The sequence below is a fragment of the Aquarana catesbeiana genome, linkage group LG04 (assembly GCF_042186555.1).
Source record: "Aquarana catesbeiana isolate 2022-GZ linkage group LG04, ASM4218655v1, whole genome shotgun sequence".
Lineage (NCBI taxonomy): Eukaryota > Metazoa > Chordata > Amphibia > Anura > Ranidae > Aquarana > Aquarana catesbeiana.
This window is the reverse complement of record NC_133327.1, coordinates 234,646,295-234,669,456: the sequence shown is the minus strand read 5'-3', so window position 1 is coordinate 234,669,456 and position 23,162 is coordinate 234,646,295. Positions and strand designations below refer to the sequence as shown.

The window sequence follows — 23,162 nt, the reverse complement described above, 5'->3', positions numbered from 1 at the left end:
AATGTTGCAAGTTTCTAGGCTTCCTCCTCTCGCTTGACATTTACAAGGCCTTTGATTCCCTATCCTGGGATTATTTCCGCTATGTACTGAAGCACTGGGGTTTATTAGACGCAATCCTCCGCTGGATTGCGGCTCTTTACTCCTGCTAACGTTTAAAGATGCCGGTCACCTGTCTGCCTCCTTCCCTATTTCCCGTGGAACCAGGCAGGGGTGTCCCCTCTCCCTGATCCTATTTATACTGGCGCTGGGACCCTTGGCGATAGCCCATAGGGGTGACTCTAATATAACAGGTATTCAGTATGTGGGCCTACACTACAAGGATAGTTTTTTGCGGATTACGTCGTTTTGACCATGACCAACCCCTTGACTACTCTGTTCAATCTTTGTTGTCTCCTTTCTCACTTCTCAGCTATCTCCAGCCTCCGGACTGATTCTCAGAAAACCACTGCCCTTAACATCACCCTGCCGCCCTCGATGGTGACTCACCTCCAAGTCTCATTTCCATACCGCTGGAGCACTTCCTCTTTGGATTACTTGGGCTTTAAATTGACCTCCTCTTATTCATCCCTCTTTGCAACCATTATCACTTGCTGAGATCTATTACCGCCCTCATGCAATCATGGCGGTTCTCTTCCTTATTGTGGATCGGTCGCATATATGCTATAAAGATGCCTTTAGACTTCGGTCATTTTTGCAGACATTTTTGCAGACCTATGGCCTGTGCCACAGGATCATACTGTGAGCACCTACTCTACATAATAGACCTGTTTTTGGTTAATTTATTGATGTTCTGTGTAATTCTATGTTTTTCACTTGCTCCCTCTGCATGGGCAACCTGTTGATCTGCATTTGTGCATCTTTCAATAATTTGTACCAGAAACAGTAAATAAAAGTACTCAAAAGAGTAAAATACGGGGCGTGGCCTGAAGCGGCATGGAATAGGACGCTGAGACGCTGAGCTCCGCCGGACACACATCCTTTCCAGCATATCCTGCCGGCATTACCGCATCCAGACGCCCCAAAATCAACACCCCACACGGGGCAAGCATAAGCAATATGTCGCCACCAAAAAAAACGGCCACCACGACAGCCAAGCTGGATCAGTACCGCCATCAGGAGCGGAGCTCCCCAGGCCAAGATGGCGGCGCCGCGAGGAGAGAGGAGACGGCGGTGAATGCAGACACTAACAAGGTACTAGAAGCAATAACTGTTTGTCAGGAAGCTATTGCTGCATGCCAATCCTCCCTCACAGCCAGGATAGAGGAGGTTAAAGTAGACATCTCCTTAGTGAGACAGGATTTCCAGAAGCTCAGGGAGAGGGTCACAGAAACGGAAACTAGGATTAGCATGATGGAGGACTCCCTCCCCCCTCTTCAGCATTCCAGTGAGGCCATGCAGGCACAAGTGAACCAGCTCCTACAGAAACAAGATGACCTTGAGAATAGAATCAGGAGGTGCAACCTCAGATTCATAGGCCTCCCAGAGGGGGTAGAGGGAAGGGACCCCCCGGAGTTCTTGGAAACTTTATTATGCGACACCTACGGCAGAGCAGCATTTTCCTCTACATTTACCGTCGAACGTGCACACCGCATGTCAGGCAGACCTCCACCAGTGGGCGCTCCACCTCGCACCTTTATTGCCAAATTCCTGAACTATAGGGACAGAGATAGTATACTACGTCTCAGTCGTGAAAAAGGCAATATTCCATATGGCAATAAAACAATAGCTGTCTTCCCAGATTTTTCTGCAGAAGTACAAAGAAAACGCAAGACCTTCATGGAAGTGAAGCGCCGCCTGCGTATTAAAAACATCAAATATGCAATGCTCTTTCCAGCCCGCCTGCGAGTGGAAGGAGAAAACAGAGCCCATTTCTTTGAAGATCCTGAGGAAGCCATTGCCTGGCTGGAACGAAGAGATGCATAGAGGCTCGATAGTAGGATGACCCGGCTTAATTAATGCCAGCAAGATGGGGCAATAGACTGCATGTGGACATTGCTCTCTGCTACACCTGCCCCGAAATGACAAAAACCTCACACACGGTTCATCAACACTTGATTTCGGTAAGGCCCTCTGTGTATGTGTGCCGCTTGGATGATTCTTGGCGCAACAGAGGCCAGTTAAGTATACATTTTATTCTCCTCCTTGTGAAGATATACCTGGACAAAAAGCTCCCAGAGAGTCAGGATGCACAAACGACATGTCTGGAGTGTTATCCTAATCCCCCTACCCTTTTTTTTTTTTTTATATATAAAAATTTTTATCTTCATTTTATTTTATACTTTTTAAGCCATACCTCTCCGGCGGAGGAAGGCAACTGGCTAATGGGTTCACTGCAGTAAGTGGGCCCAGTTCTACGGTATGCTCTGTTATGCAGCGCAGTTTCGCCCTATCATACCCAACCTAAGATGGTTTGCAACATGTGACGTCATACAGTGTGCGTTAGTTGCCATTGCGGAGATGAGGATTACTCTCTCTGCCCTGGCAACATTAGCAATCTTTCTTACTCTTTTTGCTCACCATACTTTTTCTGCAGGTTGGACGATGTTTATGCCATGTTGGCAGTTAATGGGGAAAGCCCGCACCAGTTGGGGAATGTGTTGGGCAGGGAGGGGGGTTTGCAATATATATCATAATGTAAGACGAAATCCCTACATTTGGCTCGTTATACTTGTATTATGCTTGCTACCAGACGCTAAAAATACAAAACTATACCTCATTTTATATTTGCCCATGTTAATTCTCAAACAATATGTAGTGGTGGACGGAAGTCGTGGAGCTCAATATTTACAATATCTTATCATATGGCTACCCTAACATTTCTCACATGGAATGTACGTGGGGTGAGAGATCCAATTAAAAGATCTGCGGTATTCACTTTACTCAAACAGCAACGAGCCGATGTAATGGTTTTGGTAGAGACACATGCTGAGGGCTCTGTTCAAAGAGCGCTCAAACGCCCTTGGCTGGGATGGATATACCATTCCGTGCACACCTCACACTCTAGAGGAGTTTCCATTCTTATTGCCAAACACACCCAGTTTGAGCTCCACGGCTTGGTGTCGGATCCACAAGGTCGATATGTCTTTTTAAAAGCCAAGTTATATGGTGAAATGATCTTATTAATGGCATTCTATATACCTCCACCATTTCAGACCTCCATTCTTGTAGAAGGGTTTAATTTTATGGCCTTACACCCTAATATACCAACGATGTGGTTGGGGGATTTCAATAATGTTTTGGACCCTACACTAGATAGAATGACTAACTCCTCTATACCTAACGCCCCTCAACATTTAACAAGATTTGCAAGATTATTGCAGGATTTTGGTTTGGTGGACGCGTGGAGATGCAGGAACCCCTCATCCCGGATGTATTCGTGCTTCTCCGCGTCCCGCCGCACTATGTCTCGTATTGACTTAATACTGATTTCTAGAACGCTCCTTCCCAAATTGATAGACGCAGGTTTTTCTCCTAGATCACTATCTGACCACTGCCCATGTTGGGTTAAACTCTCCTTTCATCATAACAGACCACCATTCTCTTGGAGATTAAACCCTTTTTGGCTAACTCTTTTTACAGCAGATGATGATCTCTCCTCACACTGGTCACAGTTTTTTGAGACCAATGTAGGATCAGCATCCCCCCAGATAGTCTGGGAAGCTTTCAAAAAGCACGCTCGCATGACACTTACTACTCACATTAACAAAATAAAGCGCACCTCTGGGGCAGTTATTACTGCGGCCACAGAGAATCTGCTTTCAGCCGAAAAGGCATTTACAGAAGACCCCACTCCAGATAAGGCAAATAACCTCAAGCTTTGCTCTAGGGTCACTGACCAACTCTTGTACGAAAAATCTAAAAGAAAACTTTTTTTCCAAAAACAAAAGCTATTTGAGCAAGGGGAAAGAGCAGGCAAACTACTAGCCTATCTTGTACACCACGAAGACAGACCCCCAGTCGTAATATCGCTTTACTCCCCTGACGGCACTCTTATGACAGAACCGCACCAAGTCACAACAAGGTTTCGAGACTTCTTTACTACACTTTATACTTCCAAGGCCCCTACGGATAATACCTTAATGGAAGCTTTTTTAGATGATATAAGTATCCCCCACCTAACGGAAGCTCAAATAGAGATTTTAGAGGCCCCATTGACAGCAGAAGAAATTACCAAAGCCATTAAGGAATTCCCCAAAGCTAAGGCTCCTGGCTCCGATGGATTACCAGTAGAATTCTACTCCTCTCATTTAGAAATACTTGTTCCCCGACTACTACAACTTTATAACTCTATCTTTAATAGCTCCGACTTGCCAGCGTCTATGCGGGAGGCTATAATAGTACTAATCCCCAAACCCGGCAAGGATCCGCACCTCCCGGAGTCTTACCGCCCTATTTCCCTGCTACAGGTAGATGTAAAAATAATAGCAAAAATACTAGCCATACGCCTAAACACAGTTATATTGTCCCTAATACATGAAGACCAGGCTGGCTTTATGCCAGGGCGAAATACATCTTTTAACCTCCGTAGATTGTTTATCAATTTACAAGCAACACATGACAATCCAGGGTCCAGAGTGGTTGTGGCTCTGGATACAGCCAAAGCATTCGATTCCATCGAGTGGAACTACCTTTGGACCTGCCTAGCTCGTTTTGGATTCGGCCCCAGATTTATAAAATGGATCCAACTCCTTTACCAAAACCCAGTCGCAAGAGTAGTGGCAAATGGCTGGCCGTCTGATCAATTCTCCCTATTCAGAGGCACCCGACAGGGATGTCCTCTGTCGCCATTGTTATATGCCCTAGCGGCGGAACCATTGGCAGTTGCGATACGGGCACATCCGGGTATAGTGGGACTCCGGAGGGGTGAGGTAGTGGAAAAAATCAGCACATATGCAGATGATACTCTGCTGTACCTGGATGACTCACAGGAATCTCTCCCAATAGCCTTAGACCTGATAAAATGCTTCGGAATGTTCTCTGGACTAAGGATTAATTGGGATAAATCCCAGATACTCCCTCTAGATAGCTTCCCACTAAGCCGAGACAGGACCACACTTGCTTTACAGACAGTAGACAAAATAAAATACCTAGGAATACAAACAACCCGGGATCCATCAGACTACATCTCCCTTAACATAACGCCACTGATCGATATGATCAAACAGAAAACACAAATATGGGCACGTCTCCCACTTGGAGTGACGGGTCGAATTAACCTAATAAAAATGATCCTACTACCAAAAATCCTGTACATGATTTGGCATTCACCTGTATACCTCATACTCAGGCACTTTAAAGTAATGGAAACTCTACTCAAGCCGTTCGTCTGGGGTAATTCTAGGCACAAACTACCCTGGCAAAAGTTAAAGAACCCTACTGACCTAGCTGGACTGGCACTCCCTGACTTCAATATGTACTACCTCGCATCTCAGCTTTCACAAATTTTCCACATCGACAAAACAGACCGAAACAGATTTTTATTTCTTTTATGCCCAAAATGGATACAACAGACTCTAGACCCATTATTATCAATGATGGAGGGGAGAGCTGGTGAGGGCTTGGGAACGGACCGCAGATCATTACTATACCAATATAAGAAAATTTGGGACATAGCATCAAAAAAACTTTCTATTGAATCACCGAACATTTATACTCCCATATGGCACAATGAGTCCCTCCCAGAGTTTAGACGTATGCAGGACACCGAGATATGGAGCGCTAGAGGAATAATATACCTGACACACATAATAAATAATGGGAGATTGAAAACATTTGAAACTCTAAAGTCGGAATTTGCATTACCCAACTCCATGTTTTTTAGATACATACAATTAAGACACGCCTTTCATACACAATACCCCACAGACGAACTTACCCTAAATGACAATCCATTAATGGCCGCCATAAAATTCCCAGATCCCAAAAAAATGATCTCTCAATTCTACGCCATGTTAACTACTCCACAGGCAACTGTCCAAGCATATGCTCTGAAAACTAAATGGGAAGATGAAATAGGTATTATTGAGGATGATGAGTGGAGCGATGCCCTAGATACATGCAAATTAGTATCCCCTAAAATAGCAGACCGGCTCACTCAGATATTCATCACACACAAATCTTACCTCACGCCACTTAGGATCTCAAGATATAAGAGGAACCAATCCACTAACTGTCCAATGTGTAACCATGCCGCAGGCACCTTCTTTCACCTAATATGGCATTGTCCTAAGATCCAACAGTTTTGGTCTCAGATTATAAAATTCCTACATGATACCATGGGCTCGCCCATCACACTACAACCAAAACCGTGTTTATTGGGAATTTTTCCTGACCCGGAAATTAACAAATTTACTAAAATATTCTTACAAGAATCTCTCTTCTCAGCTCGTAAGGTAATAGCCAGAGTATGGATGAGGCCCACACCACCAGAATTTTCACAATGGGTGCTAGAAATAAATAATTCTCTGCCATACAAGAAAATAATTTATTCCCATAGAGGATGCCCTACCAAATATGAAAAAGTGTGGGAGAGGTGGCTCAGCTCCCCAGATACATGCACCGAAAGGACCTAAGCTACCCTGGTTCACGAGCCTTACATTTACAGTGCTCCTGTTTCCGATCGAGGTCCCTACACCACAATGTATTGCAAAATGAGGTCATGTTAGACAAATGAAGTCAAAATAACATAACAGAATGTATACACTATCAACTTGAATGTCTTACTCGTTATGATACTCACATGGGGGAAAAGTTGTTTTGGGGGGGATTTTTTTTTTTTTTTTTTCTCTTTGTATTTAGTGATAATACATTAAGCTATATATACTGAATGTAATCCATGTCAAGATTTCAAGTTGTATGTAATCTCCTGTACTTGTTCAATAAACAGAATTTTACAAAGTAAAAAAAAAAAGAGTAAAATACATGAATTAATATGGTGATAAATGCAAACCTATGATAAAAAAAAAATATTATTAAAGTGCTAGTGCTAAATAAAGTGTATTAATTAATACAAAATATAACATATAGTGCACAAACAGATAAAAAGGTGCTAAGTGCTCCAAAAATAGTCTAATAATTTAGGACTCTATGAATTATTGGACCAGTTTTGGAGCACTTAGCAAACTTTGTTTTTTATGGCATGATGTTCATCAGATCTAGGAATAGATATGTAAACAATCATTCCTTGTTTAATTCAGATTTGATCTGCATCCAGCAGAAAATGGCTGAGAAACCCTGGTGTAGCAGCACAGATGCGAATATGACGTTGATTACTCTGACTCGACATGGGAGCCAGCTGTACAAGAAGTCAGAATCTTCCCTTCCAGTCCATACCGTGCTCTTGAGACATTAGAATGTCTCAGTGGGATAAGGGTTTCTATAGAAACATGTCAGTGCCTGATGTAGAAGCACCCAGGTGATCAAATACGCTTTTCATTACACAAGCCTTAATTAGAGGCCTGTTATCTTCACAAGAGACAAACTCTTTCTTGGCACTAAAGCAGCTAATCTACTTTCCTTACTTTTCAAGCGTATTAATCTTGGCCACTTTAACGACAGCACATATAAGCACTTGGAAAAGTATCTAAGTGGTCCCTATTCAGAGGTGATGGCCAAGGCATGGAGTTAGCTCTCTGTCTGTGTTACATACTCTGGACTGATGGCAATATTCCGAGAAAAGATGTGGATGCCGCCAGTAGCACACAGGCAGTCATTTAGTGTGCCCATCCAGATTACTCTACAGGGCAGCCGCAGACATTACTTGAGGTGAGAGGTGTTTCTGTTTTTAGATAAATTCTTGCTTAGCTTTCAAATTACAGATATCATTCACCAATCAATATGTACCTGGATGGGAACAGATCTCAGCATGTTTTTCACACAAACAGATGCATTAGCTGAATAATTTTATCCAATGTTCCATTCCAGGTAGAGATGACCAGAGCAAGGCCAGCAAGTCATGACATTTTTCAAATTGATACGCATGTTCAATAATTGTTCAGTAGTCTGATTGCTTTTACATAATCAAATCCTGTCATGTACAGGCAGATTACCAGGTTTTTTTTCAAAAATGAGATTAACATGATTTCAGATTGTATGCTTTGTGAGTTTAGTTTTATTCCTTGTCCATAAACAGGCAGGGAGAGATTTAGTGCTGAGATTGGGTACCACATACACCTCTTGCAATATCTCTCTTCTATTTGTCCAACCTTTTGAAGCTGTGAGTGCCGTACCTGTCGTAAAATTTCTGCATGTGGCAACAATCTGTACTAAACTTGTATGAGCTCACAAGAGATGCTTAATTTGCTTGTCTTGTGAATATTGAAACGTGAATACTTGTTTTTCTTGTATACAGCTGGGTTTATGTTGCGGTTTATGAATCGAAAGCTTACTAAAATATTATTTAAGAAAGTAGGGTCAGCAGGTTTGGATTCATATTTTGCAATGAGGTAATTTATCTTTTATAAAGGCAGAGATGACAGTTGTTAAATGGCTCTTTATTGTTTGTGATAATTGCTAAGCTTTTCTAAATCTTTCATTTGTTTCTGCTAAATTACATTTATATAATTTGTTACTCATGGCTAAAGCTAATTTCCACCTTTTTGGTATATTGGATATGGAATGACAAGCAGAATAATGTTCCTTTAAGCCTGCAAACTCTTCAACGACTTTTTGGTGCTTATTTTTGTTTTCCAGGACGGGCGGCATTTCTGTAGCAATGGACCATGTTATTTGTTCCCAAAATTAATTTGACAGAAAAGGATTATGCATGGCATTACAACAAAAAACATTTAAATAAAATATTATAGCACAGCTAAAAATTTGAGTGGATGAAGTCTTATGTCTAACAATCTAATAATCTTTTGCCAAACTTGGCAGTTTAGTTTTACCAAAACTAAGCTTAGACTTGTGATAGCCAGTCCTAAAAAATATTGAACATGAGGGAAGGACATAAAGTGTGTCAGAGGTGAGAGATAGGCAGAGAGTAAAATTGTCCACAGTATTAATTAGCAAGTGAGTTATCCATCCTCAGAGGTTTAAAACGTTTGTTACCCCAACACTTCATATTCCTGATATGTGCCTGCTGTACCATGTACTTGTATGTCTGATAAAGTATCCTGTTCTCTTTGCATTGCTTCATTTATGTAAAAATCCCTGGTGTTCCTGCTAGTCCCCTTGCTTCCCTATTAAAAAGTGACCACACTAAGCAGGTCAGCACACCGTAGTCAGTTCTGTAGCTGTGCTGGGAACTCAGTTTGTTCTCCTTCAATGATCAGACTTGTCCTGAAATGCCACACCACAGTGCAGAGCCATTCACTGGGAAGCGCAGTGTGCTGCTGCCTCTCTGCGCGCCCCCCCCCCCCCCCAGCACTTATGCAGAACAGAGGAAATGTGATCACTTTTTTTTTTTATTTTTTTTTTAAAAAAAAAAAAAAAAAAAAAAAAAGGTATTTATAATTTTTTTTTATATTTATACAAAAAATTTTTTTGCCTTTCATTTCTATTTTAAACTGAATGGGTTGTTTTACAGGGTGATAGTTTACAGTCACTTTATGGTTAACAAGTGTACATTATATGTCTAAACACCCTTACTTGAGTAGTTATAAGAGTGTCAATACACACCCCTGGTTCAGGTGTTATACTTATGACCACACTCCATTAAGTATGTTCACGATATATGTCCTGTATATCTGCTAGTGTCCTGGGGCAGTATTAATATACTTGACAGCAGTCTAGGGCAGATTTGTTTTGTCCTCAGTTTTTCTTCATATAGTGGAATCTGTGACCCTGCAGTCTGTTAGGTATACCTGTGTATAGTTATAATGACCATATACATCTTGTGAAAAAGTGGTAATGTTGCTATATCACTTTCTGTGGTCTAGGGCTATTTTAGACAGCCCCTTGCATCGCTGCTCTAGATGTTCCTAGGCAGTATCTTAAAGTAGAACTACAGGCAAAACTTTAAAAAAGTTTTTTTTGGATAGAATAAGGGAGGGTTATAACCCCTTTGCTTCCTTTAGCCAATATAGGAAGAGAGAGGTAATTAGGGGAATCCATTGGGGCTCCCCAGGTCACCAGAGCTAGTGTCCCCATTGGAAGATTTACCCTCTATTACTTTTCTGTGGAAAACCCCAGATTTGGGATTTTCTTTTACCTTCATTTTAATGTTAATGGTAAACAGGGAAAAAAAGAGAATCTCTGTCATATGGGGGGGGGGGGGGGGGGTACAGACAGCAATCAAAACCCAATAGGTGTTCTATCCAAAACAAAAAAAAATGTTGCCTTTAGTTATATTTTAAGAAAGGAATGAGAGCACAATACATGAAGAGATTAGTTAGCTGATAATGCTAGCATTACACGTGTAGGCATGTTCCACTAGTCTGTCCATGAACTTTATTAAACACTTGCTGACCTGGACAGGCAGGCTGGATCACATGTACAAATAAATGGCCACTACCCTCACCTATAACTGGCCTTTGCCGCAAGGAGCAGATGGAAGGACAATGCATGCAAAGCAAAACCAGAGAAAGTTCCTGCTCAACTTACTGACCAGCCTGCAAACAACCGAATTATCCTGTCTAACAGTATGCCTTAAAAACAAGGGTTTAGTCTGCACACCTTTGCAAATACATGTGTAAGCTACAGGCCCCGCCAATGACAGTGACCATTTGTTTGTACTGTAATACCCCTTTCACATTGAGGCGTTTTTCAGGCGATACAGCGCTAAAAATAGCACCTGCATAGCACCTGAAAAAAGCCTCAGCTGCAAACCCAGTGTGAAAGCCCGAGTGCTTTTACACTGGGGCGCTGCGTTGGCAGGGCGTCACAAAAAGTCCTGCCATCATCTTCTTTGCAGCGGTGGAGGAGCAGTGAATACGCCGCTCCTCCACCACTCCTGCCCATTGAAATCAATGGGCAGCGCTGCCGAACCGCCGCCAAAGCGATGCTGCAGCGGCGTTTTGCGGGTGGATTTAACCCTTTTTCGGTCGCTAGCAGGGGTTAAAAATGCCCCGCTAACGGCGGAATAGCGCCGCTAAAAGTACGGTAACGCGGCGTTAAAAATAGTGCCGCTTTACCGCCGACGCCCGGGCGCTTTCAGTGTGAAAGGGCTCTTATACTGTGCTATGTGGTGGGTGTCCAGTGCGCCCCTGTGCCTTTAAGGAGGGGTGGGCTCCCTTCAGGCTCACCTGCCCTCTGCCTATCCATTATAATGCATGTGCTTCCACTGTGAAGGCTCTCAAAATTTAGAGTTAGGACTATGGAAAATGCCAGGGTGCCTTGACGGGGCTCTGTAGCTTATGCATGTATTTGCAAATGTGTACAAACTAAACCCCTGTTTTTACTGCATACTGTTAGACAGGATAATTTGGTTGTTTGCAGGCTGGTCTGTAAGTTGAGCAGGGAATTTCTCTGGTTTTGTTTTGCAGGCTGGATGACATACATATACGTAATCCAGCCTGTTCCAGGTTAGGGGTGCACAGCATGCCGCTTCCGTGACCGCTGTGTCCACGGATAACACTCCATATTCCCATTGCACGTTGCACATTTTCCAGGAATGAGTTCTCAAAAGTACTGGGTGCTGCAGCGACCACTAGCTGGATACTGGAGCATACATGATATTTATACAATAATCGCCAGCACACCAAGGATCCTCAATTGCATCCAAACTATTTTTATTGCAGAAAGATCACATCACAAACAGTGTAGTGCAACATTTTGGAGCTACGTGGGGCTCCTTCGTCAGGCATGTGATGAGTGTGATAATCACATGCCTGATGTAGGGGTCCTGCATGGCTCAGAAATTTTGCACCACACTGTTTGTGATGTGATCTTTTTTCAATAAAAATAGTTTGGATGCAATTGAAGATACTTGGTGTGCTGGCGAATATTTACATTGCACTATGTCCCGTGGATTGCATCATGATCACAATATCAACAAAGCTGTTATGAATTAATTTCATTCATAACAGCTGTAATTCCTGCAGAATGAAGCTGTGATTGGCCCAGGTACCATGTGATAGCTGTGAAAAAAATTACAGCACTCTGTACAATGTGATTGCTGTAGCCAATCACAGATCACTAGTAATCACAGCTGTCATGAATGCAACCCTGGGCATTGCTGTTACAATGATCATCACTGTAACAGCAAAGTATGTAAAAAAAATCCTCATCACCCCGCCCCCCCCAGAGTAGTACAGTGTTACTATGGTGACACTGAACTAATCTGAGAGTATGTATAAAAAAAAAACAAACAAAAAAAAAAACAAATAGCAAAAAAGAAAGTTAAAGAAAAAAAAATGTAAAAAAAAAAAAATAAATTGCATTAAAAATTATTTATTGAGTCATTTTTTTTTTTATAATATACTGTCACCAGTCCATTTTTCAGATCACCGCCACATCAGTCATGATGACACTGTACTGCATTGGTGACAGTATGTAAAAAAAAAAAAATTTAAAAAAAAAATTGCAACTTAAAATAACTCACCATGTCTCTTACTAAATGCCTCAGACTGTCTACTTTCCAAAAAATTGGTCATTTGGGGGGAATTGTACTGTCCTGGCATTTTAAGGGCCTTAAGAGATGACATGGGCTGTCAGTACATCAGAATTGATCAATTTTCAAATATATACAGTATATAATATATAGACACTATACCTTTCACACAAACCAATTAATATGCACTTATTGGGTTTTTTTTTCACAAGACATGTAGCGGAATACATTTTGGCCTAAACTTACGAAGAAATTTAATTTTATTGGATATTTTTTTATAACTGAAAGAAAAATACAATTTTTTTTCAAAAAAAGTCTTTTTTGTTTATATAGCAAAAAATCAAAACCCTAGTGGTGATAAAATACCTATTTGTATTTTTTACTCTCATATACTAATAAAATGGATTAAGGAATCATTGGAGTTGCTGGCTCTATCTTCTGAAATGGTGATCAAATACCACAAAAAGAAAGCTCTGTTTGTGTGAAAAAATATAAATTTAATTTGGGTACAGTGTTGCATGACTATTCAATTTCCAGTTAAAGTAGTGCAGTGCCGAATAGGTAAAAATGGCCTGGTCATGAAAGGGGTAAATTCTTCCTGAGCTGAGGTGGTTAAGCTATTAACCAGTTACCAACCAGCCCATAGCCAAATGACGGCTGCAGGGCGGTTGGATAACTCTGGGATCACATACTATGACGTGATCCTAGAAAACCGCTCCCGCACGCCCCCTGGGGCGCGCACACATGAACATCCGTGACCACCGGGTCCAGAGGACCCGGTGCATCATGGTAAACGGCCGCTGATTGCGGCCGTTTATCATGTGATCACTCCGTCAAATGACGGATCGATCACATGTAAACAAACCTCTCCTCCCCTCTCTGTATTGATCGGTACACAGGGGGAGGGAGCAGCACTGTGGGCTGGATCTGTAGTGCCCACAGCGCTGCTCAGTGACAAATACAGTCACATCCAACCATCCATCAATCCATGCTCAGCCATCCCCCCCCATGCTTAGCAATACCCAGCACTACTCTGCAAAACTCTGCTATTCCCTGTGCCATACTCTGAAATTCCCCGTGCCATACTCTGCAATTCCCCGTGCCATACTCTGCAATTCCCCGTGCCATACTCTGCAATTCCCCGTGCAGTACTCTGCAATGCCCTGCAATGCCCCGCAATACTCTGCAATGCCCCGCAATACTCTGCAATACACAGTGATACCCAGCCATGCTTGGCTATACTCAGCCATACCCAGCCATGTTCAGCCATGTTCAGCCATACTCTGCCATACTCGGCCTCTGTATGTGGCCAGGCTGTGGAAGTCTCACACATGTGGTATCGCCGTACTCAGGAGGAGTAGGAGAATCTATTTTGGGGTGTCATTTTTGGTATGTATATGCTATGTGTTAGAAATATTGTATAAATGGACAACTTTGTGTTAAAAAAAAAAAAAAAAGTGTTTTAACCACTTCCCGCCCGCCCGCCGTCATACGACGTCCTTGACTTTGTGCGGGGATATCTGAATGATGGGTGCCGCTACAGGCATCATTCAAATATCAGCTTTTTCAGCCGGCGATTCCCTACACCATGAGGATGATCATAGCGGCTGTTCCGCTGCTTGATCGTTCTTACGGGAGGCGAGAGGGGACATCCCCCCTCCCGCCACCCTCACCGCTACGATTGAAGCCAGGATCGTTTTTTTTTTTTGTTTTTTTTTTTTATTTCAGGCTTCCCAGCCTAGAGGTGAGATGTGGGGTCTTATTGACCCCATATCTCACTGTAAAGAGGACCTGTCATGCCATATTCCTATTACAAGGGATGTTTACATTCCTTGTAATAGGAATAAAAGTGATCAAAAAATTAATTTTTTGGAAAAAAGCATCAAACTAAAAAAAATAAAGTAAAATGAACAATAAAAAAAAAAAAAAAAATTTCCCCGTGTCCCAGTGTGCTCGCATGCAGAAGCGAACGCATACGTAAGTCCCGCCCACATATGAAAATGGTGTTCAAACCACACATGTGAGGTATCGCTGCGATCGGTAGAGCAAGAGCAATAATTTTGGCCCTAGACCTCCTCTGTAACTCACAACATGTAACCAGTAAAAAATTTTAAAGCGTCTCCTATGGGGATTTTTAAGTAGCGAAGTTTGGCGCCATTCTACGAGCGTCTGCAATTTTGAAGGGTGACATGTTAGGTATCTATTTACTCAACATAACTTCATCTTTCACATTATGCAAAAACATTGGGCTAACTTTACGGTTTTGTTTTTTTAAGCACAAAACTGTTTTTTAAAAAAAAAAAACGCGTTAGAAAAATTGCTGCGCAAATACCGTGCGAGATAAAAAGTTGCAACGACTGCCATTGTATTCTCTAGGGTCTTTGTTAAAAAAAAACATATATAATGTTTTGGGGTTCTATGTAATTTTCTAGCAAATTAATTATGATTTTTACATGTAGGAGAGAAATGTCAGAATTGGCCTGGGTGCTCCAGAACTCCTGAAGGTGCTCCGTGCATGTTGGGCCTCTGTATGTGGCCACGCTGTGTAAAAGTCTCACACATGTGGTATCACCATACTCGGGAGTAATAGCAGAATGTAATAAAAGGTAGAACAGTATAGTGGGACTTTGCATGAGGATAGTGGGGCCGTTCTAAACCCCTCCTCCATCCCGGTTCAATAGTGAAATAGGGGGAGAACAAGTGCGGGACTTTGAACAAGGCACATGGGAGCAAAAGTATAGATTGAATAAAAAATGCAATTTATTGTTAGAATAATACAAAAATTCATACAGTTACATATTTAGGCACAAAGCTCTGCATATGTTGGCACTTAGCTCTATGGTGTTAATTATTGGTCAAAAAATATTCCATCAATAGTTTCAAATACAGACAAATAAATACATTAAAATAGGAACGTTCATACTTATAGGTTAGTCATGTGTACACGTAATGGTAGTTGTAAGCTCTATGTCGTTTCGGGACCTTATAGCCACTCATCAGGAGCATAACCGTAGTGATACCTATGAATTGGGGAGATAGTAGTATTGAATGGTATGAATAAACAGGTGGGTAAAAGTAAACATGAGTATCACATTGTTACTTTAGCCAGGACTCACAATAGTGTCTGCGCAGAGGCGGTGCGGCCCAGGATGCCAAGCCAGCCAAAGATGCCTAGGCCCGAAGCTGAGGGGCCGTATCCCGGCAGGCGGAACCAGCGCGCAAAGCCCCCCAGGCGGCGACGAGGTGTGAGGAACAAATTTTATGGGTTTGGAGGGTAATCCCTTGCATAGGGAGGAAGTGTGCTGAGTGTCTATCTGAAAAAATATATACAGGGTAAGTGAATATTGAGGTGTGAGGGTGTGAGAGGTAAGTGTGTGAAGTGGAGCTCCATTCAATACTACTATCTCCCCAATTCATAGGTATCACTACGGTTATGCTCCTGATGAGTGGCTATAAGGTCCCGAAACGACGTAGAGCTTACAACTACCGTTACGTGTACACATGACTAACCTATATGTATGAATGTTCCTATTTTAATGTATTTATTTGTCTGTATTTGAAACTATTGATGGAATATTTTTTGACCAATAATTAACACCATAGAGCTAAGTGCCAACATATGCAGAGCTTTGTGCCTAAATATGTAACTGTATGAATTTTTGTATTATTCTAACAATAAATTGCATTTTTTATTCAATAGCAGAATGTGTTTTGGGGTGTAATTTGTGGTATGCATATGCAGTGTGAGAGAAATAACCTGCTAATATGACAATTTTATGAAAAAAAAAAAAAGAAAAAAAAAATCTTGATTTTGCAAAGAATTGTGGGGAAAAAATGACAACTTCAAAAAACTCATCATGCATCTTTCTAAATACCTTGGAATGTCTTCTTTCTAAAAAGGGGTCATTTGGGGGGTATTTGTACTTTTCTGGCATGTTAGGGTCTCAAGAAATGAGATAGGCTGTCAGTACTTCAGGTGTGATCAATTTTCAGAGATTGGCATCATAGCTTGTGGACTCTATAACTTTCACAAAGACCAATAATATACACCGATTTGGGTTATTTTTAGCAAAGATATGTAGCGGTATAAGTTTTGGCCAAACTATATGAAGAAAAAATTACTAATTTGCAAAATTTTATAACAGAAATGAAGAAAAATGCATTTTTTTTTAACAGAATTTTCAGTATTTTTTTCTTTTATAGCGCAAAAAATAAAGAACCCAGCGGTGATTAAATACCACCAAAAGAAAGCTCTATTTGTGTGAAAAAAAGGACAAAAAAATTAATTTCATTTGGGTACAGTGTTGCATGACTAATTGTCATTCAAAGTGTGAGAGCACCGAAAGCTGAAAATTGGTCTGGTTATTAAGGGGGTTGCCCAGTGGTCACGTGGTTAAAGTAGAGATCAAAATAAAACAAGGTGTTGGAAAAAAAAAAGATTAAACCATTTAAAAGACAGACTTAGAACTGAATAAATCAATAAACATAGCTTTTCTGAATTTCTAGAAGCATAAATTAAATGCAGACACTTAAGAAATGTATGGAAATGTTTGTATATTTTTGTTGTGTTTTACCAAAGGACCCCATCGCCTTGTTTAAATTGATTGTAACCCTGTATGTAATAGGCCTGTGGAAAGGGAGGATGTTTGGAAGCTTGGTAGGGCATAGCTGAATCTACATGCCCTTTTGCCATGTGCATGCAGAGGTTTCCAGGGTCACCTGCTTATTCAGAATGTAGTGTATACCTACCAGCCATTCACTGACACACTCTTATTCAGAATGTAGTATAAACCTCCTAGCCCTTCCAAAGATGCCTTGTTATTCTGAATGTAGCATATTCCTCCTAACTCTTCCAATGTCGCCCTCTAATTCAGAATGTATTATAACTCTTAGCCCTTCCAATGAGACCCTCTTATTGAAAATTTAGTATATACCTCTTAGTTCTTACAATAACACCCTGTCTTTCAGATTGTACTATATACCTCCTGGTCCTTCCAATGGCACCCTCTAATTCAGATGTCCCTACATACCCCCCAGCCCTTCCAATGATGCCCTCTTATTCAGAATTTAGTATTTACCTTATGGTCTTTCAAATTTCCAATTCCAGTCTTTTTTAAAAAATGTTCCAATAATGAAGATACAGTGCCTTGAAAAAAGTATTCATACCCCTTGAAATTTTCCACATTTTGTCATGTTACAACCAAAAACATAAATGTATTTTATGGGATGGGCCAACACAAAGTGGCACATAATTGTAAAGTGGAAGGAAAAAGATAGCTGGTTTTAAAAATGTTTTACAAATAAATATATGAAAAGCGTGGTGTGCATTTGTATTCAGCCCCCAAGTCAATACTTTGTAGAACCACCTTTTGCTGCAATTACAGCTGCAAGTCTTTTTGGGTAGGTCTCTGCTAGCTTTGCACATCTAGAGAGTGACATTTTTGCCCATTCTTTGCAAAATAGCTAAGGTTCTGTCAGATTGGATGAAGAGCGTCTGAACAGCAATTTTCAATTCTTGCCACAGATTCTCAATTGGATTTAGGTCATGAATATGCTTTGATCTAAACCATTCCATTGTGCTCTGGATGTATGTTTAGGGTTGTTGTCCTGCTGGAAGGTGAACCTCTGCCCCAGACTCTAACAGGTTTTCTAAGACTGCCCTGTATTTGGCTCCATCCATCTTCCCATCAACTCTGACCAGCTTCCCTGTCCCTGCTGAAGAAAAGCATCCCCACAACATGATGCTGCAACCACCATGTTTCATGGTGGGGATGGTGTGTTCAGGGTGATGTGTAGTGTTAATTTTCTTCCACACATAGCCTTTTGCTTTTAGGCCAAAAAGTTCAATTTTGGTCTCATCTGACCAGAGCACCTTCTTCCACATGTTTGCTGTGTCCCCCCCACATGGCTTCTCGCAAACTGCAAACGGGACTTCTTATGGCTTTTTTCTTGCCACTCTCCTATAAAAGGTCAGATTTGTGAAGTGCACGATGTCGTGTGGATTCTCCCATCTGAGCTATGGATCTCTGCAGCTCCTCCAGAGTTACCATGGGCCTCTTTGCTGCTTCTCTGATTAATGCTCTACTTTAGGTGGACAGCCATGTCTTGGTAGGTTTGCAGTTGTGACATACTCTTTCCATTTTCGAATGATGGCTTGAACAGAGTGAGTCAGTGAGATGTTCAAAGCTTGGGATATTGTTTTTTAACCTAACCCTGCTTTAAACTTCTCCACAACTTTATCCCTGACCTGTCTGGTGCTTCATGATGCTGTTTGTTCACCAAGGTTCTCTAACAAAGGGCTTCACAGAACAGCTGTATTTATACTGAGATTAAATTACACACAGGTGGATTCTATTTACTAATTAGGTGACTTCTGAAGGCAATATGTTCCACTAGATCAGATGTCGGCAACCTATGGCCCACCGCCACTAAATGTCTGGCCTGTCAGTGCACATGATGAATTCCTGTGCACCCAGCCCGCGCACATTTTAACCCCTTCACACCGACCATACGCAAATTTGTAGCCTCAGCTTAAAGGTTGTACCGGGTTAATGCCTGCAGCTGCATGCATCACCCCAGTACTGTTTTTTTTTTTTTTGTTTTTTTTTTTAGAGCTGGCGGTTGGCTTTCTTGGGATAACAACCAATGTGGCAAAGAAGCCTCTCGGCTGTTATCCCAAGCAGCGGGTGGGGACGTCACCCCCTCCTGCGACCTTCCATGGTTTGTACGGGCTCTCCCATCCCACTGGGAGGCCCGAGCGACCAGCCGGCACATCCGCCGACTGGCCAGAGACCCGGAATCAGCTTTGATCGGGTCTCGGATCTAGTAACCCGGAAGCAATGTCATGACGTCGATTACGGTTTACAGAAGACTTAAAGGCGCCAAATTTTTAAAAATGACAGTATTCAAGACAGCCAAACTTGCCATTTTGAATGCTTTTAAGTGCAAAGGAGAGATTTGGGGTCTTAAAAACCCCAGATCCCTCCATAAAGAGTACTTGCCACTGCCTATTACAGTCACAAAGGATGTTTACATTCTTTCTGACAGCAATAAAAGTGATCAGATTTTTTTTTTCAAAGGGACAGTGTAAAAAAAAAAAAAAAAAAAAAAACCAAATAAGATTTTTTTTTTTTTTTAACCACTTCCGAACCACCCCCAGTCGTTATAGGTTGGTACTTTGAAGAGGAATATCCTTGTTATGGCAGCAGCTAGCTGCCGTAACCCTGGTATCCTCTACTTCAGTAAGCGGTCCGGTTTCAGATAAAAGTGGTCTCTGCGGCGAATTCGCCACAAGATCACTTATCAGCGACGATAGAGGGGCCCCCCTCCCGCCGCTCTCCAGTGCCCTCTGCCGCTTACCGGAGCCGTCGGCAGCGGCGGAGGCGATCGGATCTTCACCCTTGCAAGATGGCCCCCACCCATCTCCATAACAATGCAGGGCGGAAGCGACGCCAAAACGTCACTTCCACCCATAGCTCTTAAAGGGCCATTTTTTTAAATGACAATTTTTTTTTTTTATTGGATTTTAGTGTAAATATGAGATCTGAGGTCCCCAGATCTCATATTTAAGAGGTCCTGTCATGCTTTTTTTTCTATTACAAGGGAGGTTTACATTTCTTGTAATAGGAATAAAAGTGACACTTTAAAAAAATAAAAAAAAACAGTGTAAAAATAAAAAAGTTAAAATTAATAAGAAAAAAATATTTATTTTTTTTTAAACACGCCCCGTCTCGACGAGCTCACGTGCAGAAGCGAACGCATACGTGAGTAGCGCCCGCATATGAAAACAGTGTTCAAACCACACATGTGAGGTATCGCCACGATCAGTAGAGTGAGAGCAATAATTCTAGCCCTAAACCTCCTCTGTAACTCAAAATATGCAACCTGTATATTTTTTTAAACATTGCCTATGGAGATTTTTAAGGGTAAAAGTTTGTCGCCATTCCACGAGCGGGCGCAATTTTGAAGTGTGACATGTTGGGTATCAATTTACTTGGCGCAATATTATCTTTTACAATATAAAAAAAAAATTGGGCTTACTTTACTGTTTTATTTAAAAAAAAAAAAGTGCGCTTGTAAGACCGCTGCGCAAATACGGTGTGACAGAAAGTATTGCAATGACTGCCATTTTATTCTCTAGGGTGTTAGAAAAAAAAAAAAGTAAATGGTTTGGGGGTTCTGAGTAATATTCTAGCAAAAAAAACTTTTTAACTTGTAAACAACAAATCTTAGAAAGAGGCTCATTCCTTAAGTGGTTAAAGCGACCCATTCCTCCGTGCTTACACAGCTGGGAAGGGGCTGTGTAATATTCAGTCGGGGCTGTGTAATATGAGGGGGGGCTGTGTAATGTGAAGGGGTCCAGAGGTGTGGGGGCTGTGTAATGTAAAGGGGGCCGTGTAATGTAAATTGGGGCCAGAGGTGCGAGGGCTGTTCATTTATTAGCAGGTGAATGTGGCCCTCCATGCATTCACATACATTGAATCTGGCCCTTAAGTGCAAAAAGGTTGCTGATCCCTGCACTAGATTTTAGTTAGGGGTATCAGAGTAAAGGGGGCTGAATACAAATGCACGCCACACTTTTCAGATATTTGTAAAAAAAAAATTGAAAACAATTTATCATTTTCCCTCCACTTCACAATTATGTGCCACTTTGTGTTGGACTATCATATAAAAGCCCCCAAAAATACATTTACGTTTTTGGTTGTAACATGCCAAAATGTGGAAAATGTCAAGGGGTATGAATACTTTTTCAAGGCACTTGAAACGAGTCATAAGGTAATATAAAAATTGTAACAAACACTAAGGCCTCACAATGCATTGACATATTCTTACTAAGACTGTGGTATAGACTTCCTAGCCCTTCCAATGACACCCCATTATTCAGATTGTAGTATGTTTCACCTAGTCTTGCCTAAGGCACCTTCTTCTGATTATAGTCTGCATCTCCTACCCCTTCCAATGACACTCTTATTCAAAATGTGGCTGCAATCCAGTATGCATATGTGTTTTTACAAAAGTGTAACCAATTAGCAGTACTTTGATAGACAAATGTATCAGCTGATCAGATTTGACATCAGGACAGCCAAGATAAAGGCTAAAATTAGATCCATACAACTAAAGGCCCAGTTTTCATGACCTTGAATGCATTAATGCCAGTAGACATTGCGTAGGGGTGTGAATTTCTTTTAAAGAATTTATGATGATGTGGTAAAAAAATACCCAGTCTCTGCAAATGACAGTATCTATATCCATAAAAGATTAACCAGTAATATGACACATTTTATAGTTACTCAACAGTGTACAAACTGTGCCTGATATGTGATAGTCAAGGAGGACAAAGGTCCCAAATAAAATAGTTCATGGTATCAAGCATTGCTTGTTGTAAAAAAAGAAATGTCTGCCAAAAAGAATAAGTCCATTTGTACAATTTGGAACATTATCAATAGATGTTAATTTCATAATTTTCACCTATTAATATATTTATAGGGATTTATTTATGCTGTTTACTTACTTTGCAAGGGAATTTTCCAGAGCATAGTGAATGGGGTGAAGCTTTGTTGACTTCCATCATTCAATCATTTGCAAGCAAAAATTCTGATTTTTCTTTTTCCTTACAGGCGATTGGGTATTCGTTGCAAATTGAAATTTCACCACATTGACTAGGCTCTGGGAAAAATTAATTTGCAAAATTAATAGCCTAGTTGCCTTTAGAAACTCCATAGTTCACTGCAAGTTGGATTTTTTCACATACGTAGCATATGTGTAGTTGGGGAAGATCAACTCTAGGGTGTGGCATCTCGTGTGGGAATTCCTAATAATGACTTTATATATGAGAGGACCCCAGAATCATTACTTGACATTCTATTGCACAATATCACTACAAGAACCTGTGCTCTTCCAAAACTAGTACTATCATATATAAAACTCTTTTATAGCAATCTGATAGAATTATGCAAACTGTTTTCTCCATAACTGACTGACAGATGCTATTGTTTTCGGAATAAATAATTACGGATATATGATCAGACTGCACTAGGCTCCTGGTTCTGCTGTGTCCTTAGCAGTGTGGTCTGCTATAGCTACGGGTCCCTCTTTGATGGCAGGCATATTTTACTTACAAGACCCAGTAGCAACATACAGTCAAATGTATGCTCTTAGCAACAGGTTGTAGTAAGAATTCCCACTCCATCATCTGACTGCAATAGAATGTGTGCACTTCCTTGAAAAACCCTCAGAAGGCAGGAAAATTTTGTGGTAGTACATTGAAATTCTAATGACAGTGCACAGGATATTTGAGTCCCATTCTACTCAGCTAAAAGAGACAACAGAACTAAATGAGTTCCTATCCATGCCGAAAGCTCTCAATGCAAGAACTTTTAGGCTACGTTCACACTGGGAGGCCCGGATGATAGCGATAAAGCATTGCTCGTTTTAGCAGTGCTTTTCAGCCGCTAGCAGGGTGCTTTTTACAGAAAAAAAAAGGTAAAAGGTCCCGTTTTGTGGCGATTTCAAAGTGTTTTTAAGGATTTCATTGCAATGGGTAGGGCTAAAGCGCCTGAAAACTGCCTCAGTGTGAAAGTAGCCTATAGGTTAGAGTAGGACATTTCAGGTGTAAGTATGCACTTAACAGTATCAGAGCCCCCTGCTTGGCTGCAGTGAAAGAACTTATGAA

General features: G+C 41.2%; 1 protein-coding gene across 2 annotated transcripts in view; it reads left to right on the top strand.

The window, feature by feature from the left end:
- Window positions 1-23,162, top strand: part of KCNMB3 (potassium calcium-activated channel subfamily M regulatory beta subunit 3) — a 68,342-nt gene that overhangs the window by 9,582 nt on the left and 35,598 nt on the right. Inside the window, exon 1 of one of the 2 annotated variants that reach the window (XM_073629097.1) lies at window positions 7,517-7,764. The exons of the other annotated variant lie outside the window; for it this stretch is intronic. Coding sequence (XP_073485198.1) covers window positions 7,658-7,764 — 107 coding nt within the window. The 5' untranslated portion in view covers window positions 7,517-7,657. Of the gene's footprint in view, window positions 1-7,516; window positions 7,765-23,162 lie in introns of those variants that run through there. 2 annotated transcript variants of the gene reach the window in all.